Genomic DNA, 13,803 nt, shown 5'->3' on the forward strand with positions numbered 1-13,803 from the left:
GGTATAGCAAGAGAGCAGCAGGAGAGGGTAGCATAACAAACGGCACCTCAGGCACATGCTTAAAGGGACTTCCTTCTGCAGCCAACAGGCAACACTTCTGGGGGATCTGTTTCCCTTTTCAACTAACTTGCCTCCAAGCTTTCTCCTCTCCATCCTCCCTTTACAATGTCAGTTCATCTTAGCTCTCTTTTGTACTACCATATTCTTTCTCTCCCTACCACACCCTCTGCCCACAACCATGCTAGGAGTAGTCTTCTTCAGGCACCAGAAGCCCATTGGCTACTCACCACTAGCCAACCACTGTTCATGACATCCACATCTGTCCCCGAGCGATGCATCTTGCCTGGCTTCCCATGGTCCGTGTACACCTCCGAATCAGAGGTGTAGCCACGGTCCAGGCTCATATCACTAGGATGATAGGAGGAGGAGACCTCACTGTCTGACTGAGCACCTTCAAGACAAAAGGCATGGGTTTTAGATGAATGTCAAATCAACAACTTGGAAGAGTAGCTGCAGGTAAGGGAGAAGCAATTCAGATTAGTCAGATCAGCATCAGCTAGAAACCACCAGTGGGCCCTAGAAGACACTGTACCAGGCCTCTCCTCCTGTGAGAACTATGACAGGAGCATGCACAGAAGACAGCAGGAAATGGATCTTTGATACTTTCTCCCTGCAGGTGTGTTGGGCCTCCCCTTCAGAGGGAAGGGGCTTTCCATCCTCTGCTGCATCACTTGTCAGCCTGACCATGGTTTTAAAAAGGGCATGGAGTCCAGTGCTTTGACCCTGGGGGAAGAATCAAATGTGCTACACAATTTAAGAGCTACTGAGGTGCTAGGTTCAGCCAACGACAACTCAAAAAGCACAACATGGAATCACATGACTCACGCAGGGCCTCTGCTCCAACTAATACTGGTAAAATCTCTCTCATGAGCAGCAATCTACATTAGCATGTTCTATACCTGTCAGATCTACCTTCCCTTACCTTTAGGATAACCTTAAGTTTTATGTCTCAAGCACAGCAGCCTTTGCAAGGGCCAAATTTAAGCTCCTGGTATAATGTTATTTAGAAGAAAAAGATCATCCTCTCCATCATTCAATATTACCTAGAAACTCACCAGCAGAGAGACAGACTTGCTGTGAACACAGTGTACCAAACATTTTCGGAGGGAACTAATGTTCTGATGTGCAAAGTGCCACAGTCAAGTAGCCTGCACAATCAGCAAAGACAGAAACAGGAGAAAAGGGGGGGGGGGGGAAGAAAGATGGGAGAAGACAGCCCAGCATTAGCCCAGAAGGAAAGGCCACAGGAGTTTTGCAAAATCAATTTCCTTTCGTCTGTCAAGCACAAAGCATCAGGGCCCAGCAAGGAAACTCTAGAAAAGCAAAGAGGAAAAGAAAGGCTTCTGGAAAAGCCTTTTCTTACTGTTTGCTTTAAAAGTTTGAAGCTTTCAGCCTCAAATACACTGCCAGCTGGCTAAAGCAAAAGAGGAACAGTTTGCTGAAAAGACTGTCTTTCTAAAATAGTTAAGACAAGTGGGAAATAGTGTGTTGGTCTAGGCACTCTGAACACAAATGTATTTGGAAACAGAAAAAAGACCAACACCCTTTATGAGATCCTTTAAATGGGGACAGAAAGGACTCAGTCCCACAAAAAGAAGCAAGTATGACAAAACAACAGCTGGATTTACATTACACACCCAGATGAGAGATTAAGGCTGTATTACCCAAGGCACCAGACCACAGCCAGCACAAAATGCTTCCTGGGTAGAGCAAAGACCTCCTAGAGCTGCTACAGCTGAGATCAGTCTTCCTCCCACTGCTCCCCCAGGGACTAGCACCTGGACTGCTCTCGCTCAGTAGGAAGAGATGGCAGAGTAGACACAAGGACAGACCATGGGGTAGGACTGAACAGCAGGTGCTAGTCTTTAATCTTGCTAATGTAGTTTAATATCAGCTTTGTTTTCTTGCAGTCCCCTTTGCTAATTGAAAAGCTTGAGGAAGCAGCTGCTTATCTGGCAGGCAGGCATCAGATTTCCTAGCAAAAGCTGGTCTGTCTTACCTGTGTCGTTATCTGCCCTTGCTGTAACCTGCAGGGCTGCAGGCGGCTTCACCCCAGACCCGATACACTCCAGGAGGGTGAAGAGTGTGTACCAGTCATCCCCAGAGTGAATGTTGGCAGCATTGGTCTTCAGGAGTTCATGGAGGCCGTAGGCAACCTCATGGCTAACTCTGGACAGTACATTTGGCTTCATCATGAGCAGGATACGTAACGAGAGGAGAACCTGGCAGAGAAGTAGACAAGAATAACAATCCCTATTATTTACACTCCATTCTCCAGGAAAGTCCCTCTTCATTTAATTAGAGCTACTTACAACTGCTGCTTGTTATCTGCAGCACAGACAGGTTAAATGTGGGTCCATCCAACAACAACTGGTTTCCTGTGTTGCCAGATGTGGCCACAAAACCCCAGTAACCGACTTTCCAAAATCCCTTACCTGTGCGCTGATTTCTTCCCGGCGAAGGAGCCGAATGGCCAGTCTCAGCAATCCCACCACTGCCCTCTCCACCAAGAAGCAGAACTCCATTGCATGGACACAGAGATGATAGAGGTGGTCTCGGACAGTTTGCCAGACACAGGTCACACGGTCCCTAGCCACAACAAGGAGGAGGGAAAGAGAAGGATGAAAGGAGATGAGTCAAGCAGGATCTAGCTACCTCTCCCTGAGCTCCTGACAAGCTAGTATTTCTTCATTTCAACAAAAATCACCAGCCACCAGATATAAGAACAGACACATAGAAAAAAACAAAGCCATCAAATTTCTTATTTACTTCTTTACTTGCAAAACGATCAGGTGGGAGAATTCTCCCTCCAGAGTTTAGTTTATATTCTCCAAATCTCAGGATATCAAGCAATAATTCATGGGCGAATAGCCCCTTTGTTTGCACATGGTAGAGTGGAATTGCTAAACCCTGAAATTACAGCCACATGCTGCTTCAGCTGGCAAATCAAGCACATAAGGAACTCATTCCCTGGACCCAGGCAGCAGCTGCAGTAAAGCAGGGACATTTACACTGAATCTGCATGTATTTCAAGGTCATACCTATTCTCCAGCACAATCCTCAGAAGCATCTCCAAGCAGAAGGCAGCATCTTCTTCATCATATGTCTCCTCATCGGGAGTCACAGAGATTAGAGCCTAGGAAAACCAGGAAATATTTGTGAAACACAAGCCCCCAAAACTGGGGGACTAACAAGTGAGGACCAAAAGAATGGCTTGAGTCTGGGCATAACTGCACTTCACTGTCTGGAGAGGTCATGCACAGTCGATCAAAAACCGCATTGGACAGAGGTCAAGCTAAATATATAGAAAATTATGTATTTTTATTATGCAAGATGAACTTAAAAAATATTAAACTGATGAAGTCTCTCATACGGAGAGGAATTGTGAAAGCCAGCAGCTTCTTGCTAAGAGTACTGTGAAGTACAGAAAAGGCAAATACCTAGAAATAACTACAGGTACTGGAACTATTCCTCTCCAGCCTGCACATGAAAGGAGAATTCCTGACATAATAGGGGTAAGAGCAAAATGTTCCTCCAGAACAGAGGTGACACTCAGAAACTATGTCGCCATTTCTTCATGTGGGCCAGCAACACAGTGGTCTGTGTGATCCAACCAGCAAATTTCACTTCAGCTGTTTCAAGTGTTGTTCTTTGGAGTTTACCCGCTTATCTTTATTTTGAAACTCAATACCTATTGTTCATAACCTCTGCAGCAAGTCTTGATAAATAAGTCTTCCTTTGTTTTAGCAGGAGTCTCAACAATGTCATGAACCCTGTTGATGAAGCCAGTGAATTGCAATTACAGTAGCCTGAAGGGAAAGGCATTTGCACTTTAAGAAGCCATGGAATTAGGCAACACACACACTGTCAGCCCACACAGCATCCTTGCAAGGGTTGCACTGCACTGTTTGCTTTTGGAAATGGTGAACAGCAGCCAAATTTGTTCCACACCCTGGAGCAGTCTCACACTACACACTACTCTGAGAAGCCACTACCAGAACCAGGTAACTAACTACCCTCCCCCAGGGAAATAAGCTTCTCTAGCCCAAAGGCTAGTGAGTCCAGCCTTATTACACTTCCCGCAGCAGCCAGGTACCACACTACCTAGGGGCACACAGTCAAATATTTCTGTACAGCTCTTGCTTCTAAAATGGCCTTTAAAAATGTTCTCATTAGGCACACAGCACATCAGAAAATATGAAAAAGCATAACCTTAAGCTCCTACAAGAGCTACACATATTTTCAAACACTTAACGTGACTTCCTCAAGGCTTTTAGAACACATTCCACAATTTAATGTCTTCCTCTACTACTAAAGCAATTGTGGCTGCCAGCACAGAAGTTACACGTAACAGCTGAACTAATGACTGGTTTCATATCCCAAATAGGTCTAAGACCTCCTTCAGGCAGAGAGCAGCTAGAGCAGCATATATGCATGATCATGCATAGCGTACTTGGTCCATCAGCAGTCCAATATCTCTCTCACCTTCATTAACTCCTGGAGGGATTCAAGTTGGAGGAATTTGCTTTCTGTGATCAACTTCTCAGGATCACATTGCTGCAAAAGACAGAAAAGAGGACTGTGCATCTGTGGGATGGGGAAGGCATACAAACAGAAATACAGCTTGTTCCAGGAAGGATACAGATAGTGGCTTTAACAGAATTACCTGGAGGAAAACTCTTGCCAGCCAGTTCACTCCTTTAACTTCAATTACCTTCAACAGACCTGATCTATGCTAGACAGATTTTAACAGATAACTCCTCTGTGCACACACTACTCAAAGACCAGGTTCAGATTTTGTTGGCTTATATGACTGAACACTGTCTTGGAAAAAATAGTAACTTGAGAATCGTTAAATTTGTCTTCAAATGTAGGAGTGCAGATCCCAGCCTCCTGTGGGGAATCATTCCTGTTTTCATTTGTTACTACATTTGTGCACAGCAGTGTGCAAGCTGTCAATGGAGATGTGCTTCTCTGTAGTTTCTTACAACTCCCAAATCCTCTGGAACCAGCAACACTGCCTAGAAGCATGCATTTCTGTGGCCTGTTACCCACGTAGTACGGTCACCATGAACAAAAGCAAGTTCTTTTTCAGTCTGTATGTTACCTTTATGCATTCCAGAGCTGCTCGTTTTGCCTCCTGTGTCTCTGTAGATGGCCCTCTCATACCAGACTGCTCTGTCCCACTGAGGGTGAGCCAACTAACAAAACTCAGCACTGTAGATTCACCACTGCAAATCAGAAGACACTTGCGTTAGTGAAAACTAAGAAATTATATCCTTCTCCAGCTTTGGTATGAAAAGGACTGCCTAGGCCATCTACACCACTCACCGGTTAGATGGTGTTTCCTCACGCTGCAGATAGATTTTGCCATTAGGATCCACAAAGTCTTCGACCTTGAAGATGGACCAGAACATGTATATGATCAATTGTCTACTTCTTTGAAGCCTTCCCTCTCAAACTTGTAATGTTTCACTTAGTGATGAAACACTACGCACAACCACTCACATGAAGGTAGTCACCCCAGCTCTTTACCTCCTCACCCCTTCAGTAAAGTCTCACCCCCATCTAGCAGTACCAATACTGTATTCTAACACTTCGTGCCTGTAAGCATGTCCTTCTGTACAATATTCAAGACCTATTCAAGTAAAATGAACACTGGAATTTCTTAAATACAACAGGAAGTAAAATGAGAAAAAAATTAAACCCTAATAAAAGGGGCTGGAGGCTGCACAAAACTTGAACACGACACCCTTTTCAGGCTTTCTAGCTCTGTACAGACTTTACCAAAGCCAGAGCTCTTCCCCTCTTTGAACCGGTGCTATGAAAAGCCATCTTCCCACTCCCCTACTCTTGAATTACTGACAGGCTGACTATTATTACCTCCACCATGGCCTTGGGCAGCAGCTCTGCTCGGAAAAGCTGTAACATGGCCTCCATGATGTTTTTCCAGCCCTCCCGCAGAATGTCACCATGGCGATGGGCCAAGTGAAACACAGTCTTTGCTGCAATATGGGCCTTGGGATTACTTCCAAAAACAGTGGGCAGGTTCTCAATAGACTGCAGGAAAGAAGAGGGGGTGGCAATCAGTCAGCAAGAGTTGTTTTCTTTTCAACACAAATTAGGGCAGGCTGTTCAGAACTGGGTATGGAAAAGACAACAGTTCTATGTACAATGCTTGGATAACTCCTCGGCTCATATTCACTTTGCACAAAACGAAGGACAAAACAGCTTACCCACTACAAGATGAATTGCTGAACCACCTAGACACCTAAAGCTTATCTCCAAGAATAACAACAATACAGAGGATTTTGGAAGCACTTGCTGAAATCTCACTAACACTAGTTTATTCTGCCATGGGAACTCATACCAGGATCAAAGTTTTCCTCAAAAAAAGCTCCTCTGGAAGCAGCAATTACTCTGCTCTACTGTTATAGAAGGAAACTACAGCCAAAAGCATTACTGACTTGCAAAGCTACTCCTACAACTACTTGAGAGCAAGATTCAAAGTATGAGTGAGGAGCCCTGACATACAGTTTCTGCCAATAATTGCTGGGTAAGAATTCCTCGTAATCTGGTCAATGCACTCACAGCTTTTCAAAATAAAGAAAGTGTGCTAAGTCATTGAAACAAACCAAACGTATGCTGCCAAAAGAAGAAAAAAAACAGCAATCACGTGAGCTAGTATCAGACACAGACATGCTCCATGTTTCAGCAGTTACTTAAGCTCATTGCAATGTTCCTTTTGACAAGAGATGGGATTTGACATTCTCTTGCTTCTCAGGACAAAAAACATACTTATTCCTTCAGCAAGAAAGGAGGGAGAAGACAGGAAATAGGATGGACTGGAAACATGGATCTTCCAATCTCAGACTGGAAATTCAGAAAAAACAGGTCTTGCTTCGGCCACAGTGCTGGAAAAGCTATTATCAAAATGGGTCTTTGATACAGAGGTGAACTCCCTCAGAAGCACCAGTCTGGAGGTCTGGCAGAAATGTAACAACCCATCTGATTTTTCAGTTGATGCCATGGGGAAACCGCATGAATACAGACATCACTGAAGTCTTAGAAGAGTGCAAACAGCAATATGCATGGTTTTGTACTGTGGCAACAAGCCACAGCCACAGAATTAAAACACACATGGGTTTTGCTGCTACTTATACACTGACTCACTATGAGTCTTAACTGTTAATCAAGAAGTCCAGAGAAGGCCCACGAGGATGATCAGGGGACTGGAGCACCTCCCGTATGAAGATAGGCTGAGAAAGTTGGGGCTGTTCAGCCTGGAGAAGAGAAGGCTGCGTGGAGACCTCATAGCAGCCTTCCAGTATCTGAAGGGGGCCTATAGGGATGCTGGGGAGGGACTCTTCATTAGGGACTGTAGTGATAGGACAAGGGGTAACAGGTTAAAACTTAAACAGGGGAAGTTTAGATTGGATATAAGGAGGAAATTCTTTCCTGTTAGGGTGGTGAGGCACTGGAATAGGTTGCCCAGGGAGGCTGTGAATGCTCCATCCCTGGCAGTGTTCAAGACCAGGTTGGACGAGGCCTTGGGTGATATGGTTTAGTGCGAGGTGTCCCTGCCCATGGCAGGGGGGTTGGAACTTGATGATCTTAAGGTCCTTTCCAACCCTAACTATTCTATTCTATTCTAAGTCTCTTCTTAAATCACTTGATCACCCTCCATGTTCCTTTTCATTCCTCTCCTTTCAACCAAAGTGGCCATACATAGTGATTGCAGTGCTTGGAGAAAATGCCTGATCACCAGGATGATCTGACCTGGGAAGTGACGAGCAGCTAAAGTGACACTTTGATGTTCTTCCCTTGCTTTCTAACAGTTGCTCTTTGTTTTGCCTCCTCAGCACCTGAAGACAGCCCCTCCCCTTCTCTCCTTCCACCAGACTGTCTCTCAAATATTTGTTCAGTTGTCCTATTCCACTACTGTCTCCAAGCCTTTCAGGAATTTAGGACAGCAGAAAGTAACTGGTGTACTTGGAATCTGGCCAAAGATAAGAATTCAAAGCTTTCTTCAAATCCAGAAGTCGCTGATTCTGTGTCATCATCAAAAGACATGCCTGCTTAAATTTCTACAGACCTCGGACTGCTCCAGATTCCATTTTCACAACTAAATGGGATGCAGCTGGCAATAGCTGGTGCCTCTGAAGGCTCAGTCTAGTTGCTTCTACTGTGTAAATCTGTGTCAAACAGTTAATTTCATGGTGCACATTCCTCCGCTTGTTTATCTATTGGTACTCTTGAGGTCTGGTATGCCTGGAGAGGATCAAGCATTTCACCTTTACTGTTGTGAGCAGTGGATGATGAGGGAATCTACAGCAACAGGACTGCTTGGGATTTCTTTGCTTTTTAATAGTCAGTCTGGTACTTTTTCACTCTTATCAATGCCAGAATGCACAAAACACACAGTCCAAGCAATTCCATCTCCCTGCAGCCTAACTGCATTAACCGGATTAATTTGCAGGACTGTCCATTTTCTGCTATCCCCTCATGGGATTAAAAAAAAAAAAAAAGGAAGAAAAATCACCCATTTTGGCCTTTTTATTCCCATGCTTTCAGCCTTGAATGATTCTATTTCCCCTTTTTTGTATGTATGGCAATTCTATTCTGCACAATGGAGGTCTTGCACTGGTTCTCAGAGCAATGCTGTGGGAGTCTGTGCAAGTTCTGAACCTCTAAAGATGTTGCTGTTGTCTTCTCCTCAGCACAAAAGCACAGTCTGCCACACACTACTATGGGGGAAAACAGGCTAACGCTGTAACACACCAACAGATTTGGGCAAGAAAAGCTTACACCAACTCCTGTACCTTTAATTTATTTTCACAGTACGTTCCATGGAATAGCAAATTTTACTGCTTAACAGAGGAAGACAGATCAGATATAATAAAAGCCATGCTTCTTTCCCCTCCTTGCAAACTTACCTCACTGCTGAGGGCTGTAAACTTGCAGAGGGAAATTATAAGATTGTCAAACACATCACTAAGGCCATAGTGAGCAGAAATCATTGCACATTTTCTGAGGAAAGAAGATGACAGAAAATAATGTAGGAAGTCAACACAGACAAGACTGTCTACAGGATAGCAAATCAGAAAGCCTCTCTGTTGACATTTTAGACCTCCCTTTCCACTTACTCCAAATGAATACTGAGGTATAGAAGTCTAATATTATCCCTCAAATAATCTCAATCCTCCTCCATAGATCATGATATTTGTCACTTTCAATAAGTGAATCTAAACACAGACCACTTAGAGCTGAGCCAGAATAGCTAATCTCCTGTCTTGACATAAGAGAGTTGCCAATATTGGAAGTAGTGTGGAGGTCTAGTTTCCAAGAGATCATGGTTACAGCAGTGTATTAACAGAGCTTAAAATTATGCTTAAGTCATCATTTGACATGGATTTAAGCATGACCAAAGACTGTTCTAATACAGTTTCCACAGATAGCAAGTTTTGCTATGGCCTCATACACCAGAGGTTTTGTTCATATACAGGGATTTTGCCAATATTGCTGTGCAAGTTAAAAATGACTTTTTCTCCTCACTTCTAAGCAGCACAGCTATGTCAGCAGATCTTTTAAATATAACCAGGTTGGAGTTTAAAAAATATGTACCTCAGGCACTTTGATTTATTACAGCACAGCAGTCAAGCCAAACAGTGAGCAGCAACCAAGAAAGGCCAAGATGGGATGAATCAATACAAATGACAGAACAAAAACTAGAGGACCACAGGTCACTATAAAATGCTCTTCAATTACTAAGAAAAATAACAGCTGATATTCACTGTGATGTCTCTAGAAGGTAAACAGGAGACAATGGCCATATTTTAACTCTCCTGCATCTTTATGATTGCATGAGTTACCTGAAACCAGAGATAGCCTTCTGGATGATTGTTTCTTCTAAGCTCTTGTCAAAAACATAAGAAAGTGCTGCAATGGTTGGCCCCCATGTCATGGTGAAGAGATCATGGTCATAGCTTCCAGGAGGCACATGGAGAAATATTCCCTCATCAGTGGCACCACGATGTAGGAGGACATTCCAGATATAGTTTTCCTTTACCAGGCCCGTCTGTTCTTCTGGCATCACTATCTCATCATTTCTACAAGGGAGAAAGGCAGAAAGGTTGAATTTTTCATTCTGAGCCAAACATAACATTTACACAGTGCCTTTCATTACATGGTCCCCAAGCTAGGCAATACCTACTTTGGAGTAATTTTCCCAGCTCCTGAAACATTCTATTTTCCTAGGGCTGCCTGCTTCCCCTGCCCCTCTCTGCTATCTTGTATAGGAAGTTTGGTGGCTTTCAACTGCACACAGCAGCAACCAGGTAAGGACAGTATTGAAGAAACAGTTACCTTACACTACAAGTGCAAAGTGCAACACATACTGTAGTTAAATGATGGGAAATTCTGGACAGCACACTGCCAGAGCTTCCACCCTCCCCCACTGGTACAGCTTCACTGCCCCCATCCCAACTCTCACCCCATTAAGAGTGCTCTGCATATCTCATTACTCCCAGATAAAAAAAAATTGTCGTATCACTGCAGTCAACAGTAGCCATGTTGCTGGGTAAGAATAACGCAAAGATTCCTATTGTGCCAAAATCAAGTGTCAGGAAGCCAAGTAGTACAAAATTAAAGATAAGTCAAGAAATATATGATAGGTGATTCATAACCAGGGTACCACAGCTTACCTTACTCTAACTGGATTAAAGGTATACAATAATAAAAGAAATATGATTAATGCCAAGTAGTACTTGCAATCCCAGGTTAATATATATCAACCTAAACGCATACTTCCCTTGACTTGCACAAGAGAGAACCCTCTCCAAATGACCACATAATCAAGCAAGAGTCTCAGATCTACTAAATACAGTAGGTTGCAGCCAGTCTGAAAAGTAGAGGTCTTTCTGCAACAATCAAAACAACAGAAGCAATTTTCATGTGCTAACAACAACCATAAACCCCTCTTGATTTATGCATAAGAAATAAGCTCTTCTCAGTTTCAGGTGCCTGCATATTTTGACAAAAGCAAATAATTACTGAGATTATATAGGAAAATATGTTTGCAGTCAATAGCACATTTTTTTCTAAGAACCCGTATTTGATTAATACCAACAGAAGCAAGTGAATGGCTTACTTGGAAAGTCTCGGGAGATTAAATTGTGCTCAGAAGTGAAATGCTGAGATCCTGAAGAGATCATGCACTACTTTGCACAGATTACAGCCTGATTTCCACCTTGCCCCAAATAATAAAAAGAAAACAAATAGCTCCTCATCAACTATGACACTGAGGCAATCTATCTGAGATGAAGCAGTACTGAAATGACAGACCAACTATTTTAGCCATAGAACATACTGAAAAAGCTGAAGTATCTGGTGAAAGGATGATAAAATAGAATAGATTGGAATAGAGGCACTAGATAATGAAAATATATGAGAATATTCTCAGGGCACTACTTAAAACATTAAGAACACCTTTATGGGAAACAGGCCAATCAGAACTAGAGCCCTACTTGAAAGCTAGAGCTACCTCTTGAAGAACTTCTACACATTCAGCACAGAGAGCATCCCCACTTTCCTGGAGAAGGCTCAAAAGGGAGGATCAGCCTCATCACACTGTCTTGCTTCCAGCCCTAGCCACTGTCTGCCACTGCAGACTGAAATCAGCTGAGAGACACATCCCGTCTCTTCAAAGATGTTATCCTGTCAGCTTCAAATTGGCTGGGCCTAGATTTACTGATAAGCTAGATTTCTGAATTATTATTAAACTCCCCAACCCAGACCTAGTTTGTGCACAAAAAGGCCTCAGCCACCAGGAATTCTCCTCAAATACTTGTCACTGTGCCAAGAGCTCCAGAGGATGGCAGAAGAGATTGATGCAGACAGCAGCCTCCTATGAAGAACTCAAAAGCAGAACATGTGAATTGAGACATGTTATGTTAGGGCACCAGTGCTCTCCTAAGGGGAAGACACTCTCTAGACACTCTCTCTAACACAAAAAGTTCTAAAGAAGTCTAAAGGCTTGGTCTAGAGAAGAGAGCTTTCTTAGATACAGCATTTCACATGTGCTGGTCTTGCTCAGCCATTGTTTTGCATGTTGACAGAAGTAAAGTTTTTAACTTTAGCTTAAGCTCTGTGGATTAAAATACCATAGCAAGAATCCAAAGATACAAATCCAGTGCAATCACTGTGATGGTACTTGTTAACATAGCCCCACATGGAGCTGGAAGTTGGTATGAGGCAAACAGACACATGACCAGTAAGTTGCTTTCTATACTCTCCAGAGGGCTCACAGACCAAGCAACTCCAGTTTGCTCTCTGCATACAAGGAGATCACAGGTTTATTCTTACTTGATGGCATGGTACATGTCTTCCAATATGTCCTGTTCAAAGTCTTTGCCTCCATTCACACCTTTCAAGTTCTTCCGAAACTCCTGAAAAAAAGTTACACCAAAGTTAATTCCTAGTATCTTCTGCTTTAACTAGTTGGCTAAGATCAGTACTCCACTTGTTTTTCATGGGACCAGAAGGAGATTTTCCTATGCTCTTCAACATGCAGCCTCCAAGCTCAAAGGCTAAACACTATTCTTAAAGACAGTAGTGTGGAGCAACCCCTGTCTCTGCCCACAAGGAAAGAAGACTAGGCATCAGAATGACAGGTCTGTACCACTGCACTGATACAGGACCTGAACCCTCTAGAAGCCCACAGCAGTGCAACAATCTTCTCATTCTTACTATGTCTTAAGGTACAGTTTGCTCACACACACACACAAGCCTTTTGATAAACTTGTCAAGCTGCCTGGTAAGTTTGTATTTCCTCAGACTGCCCTTTACCCACAGCTCCCCTCTCAAAATGCACAGGGAAAAAAAAGGAGAATGCCACTTAGATAAAGACAGGTACTACATTGATATCAAAACTAGAGAAGACAGGTGCCTAACACTGGTAACACCCACCTCCAGAGTCATTGGGACGTTCTGCTTGCGGACATTATGGTTGTGCTGGTCAGTGTTCAGCATAATAACCGCATAGGCCAGGGCAAAGCAGGCATCACTATTAGCAAATGGAGACCCATTTGATTTCTGAAAGGCAAAGGCATGCACAAATTAGTCCTACAGGAACAGTGGTATCAGTGTCCTGAGAGAGCCATTTTGCTACCCACAGTACTGAATCACCTCTGGGACAAACAAAAACCTTAGGCTCTGGCTCCAGCTTCCAAAATGCTGGACGTTTATGTGCCACTACCATCTCCTACAAAACAACAGCTGCTGCCTGCTAGGCACAGTAAGCTTATATAGCAGTTTAATCTGACATGTCCATTCTGGCAAGTGTATGCACAAGAAAGCATGCAGTTTTGAGCTTTCTGCCCACCAAGTACACACCCTCCAATGTTCTGTGAAGGCTTCTAGCAGTCTCTGGATTACAGGCGCCTCTCCTGGCAACCTGAAGGCCTCTAGATAAAGTCGTAAAGCTTCATCCAGCCTTAAACCTTGGAAGCTGAAAGTCCTGCAAGAAGAATGAAATGCAATGCAATGAAATGAAATGCAATAAATCTGCTGACTACAACACCGTTAGTTTCTGCATCAGAATACCAGATTTCACAGAGAACAGGCAGTAAAGAGGGGAGGGTAAGGAGAGAAGAAATATCATAGGATCACAGAACAGAATGTACCATAAACAGGCAAAAACCAATAAAAGACAGACAACAATCCTACAGGTGATTATGTATGTAA

The 13,803-nt window shown here is 43.4% G+C and overlaps 1 protein-coding gene across 7 annotated transcripts in view; it reads right to left on the reverse strand.

Moving 5' to 3' along the window:
* GBF1 (golgi brefeldin A resistant guanine nucleotide exchange factor 1) overlaps positions 1 to 13,803 on the reverse strand; it is a 106,393-nt gene that overhangs the window by 6,363 nt on the left and 86,227 nt on the right. For all 7 annotated transcript variants that reach the window (XM_057425677.1, XM_057425674.1, XM_057425680.1 and 4 more), the window contains 13 exons: positions 13,453 to 13,576; positions 13,027 to 13,152; positions 12,424 to 12,506; positions 9,933 to 10,169; positions 8,997 to 9,090; positions 5,944 to 6,120; positions 5,392 to 5,456; positions 5,168 to 5,291; positions 4,546 to 4,617; positions 3,102 to 3,196; positions 2,496 to 2,649; positions 2,060 to 2,282; positions 288 to 451 (listed from right to left, as the gene is read on the reverse strand). In XM_057425677.1, the coding sequence (XP_057281660.1) occupies positions 288 to 451; positions 2,060 to 2,282; positions 2,496 to 2,649; positions 3,102 to 3,196; positions 4,546 to 4,617; positions 5,168 to 5,291; positions 5,392 to 5,456; positions 5,944 to 6,120; positions 8,997 to 9,090; positions 9,933 to 10,169; positions 12,424 to 12,506; positions 13,027 to 13,152; positions 13,453 to 13,576 (1,738 nt within the window). The remainder of the gene's footprint in view (positions 1 to 287; positions 452 to 2,059; positions 2,283 to 2,495; positions 2,650 to 3,101; positions 3,197 to 4,545; positions 4,618 to 5,167; positions 5,292 to 5,391; positions 5,457 to 5,943; positions 6,121 to 8,996; positions 9,091 to 9,932; positions 10,170 to 12,423; positions 12,507 to 13,026; positions 13,153 to 13,452; positions 13,577 to 13,803) is intronic.

The sequence above is a fragment of the Pezoporus wallicus genome, unplaced genomic scaffold (assembly GCF_028554395.1).
Source record: "Pezoporus wallicus isolate ANWC-B61680 ecotype Strahan unplaced genomic scaffold, APGP_CSIRO_Pwel_v1 contig_7892, whole genome shotgun sequence".
Taxonomy (NCBI): Eukaryota; Metazoa; Chordata; class Aves; order Psittaciformes; family Psittacidae; genus Pezoporus; species Pezoporus wallicus.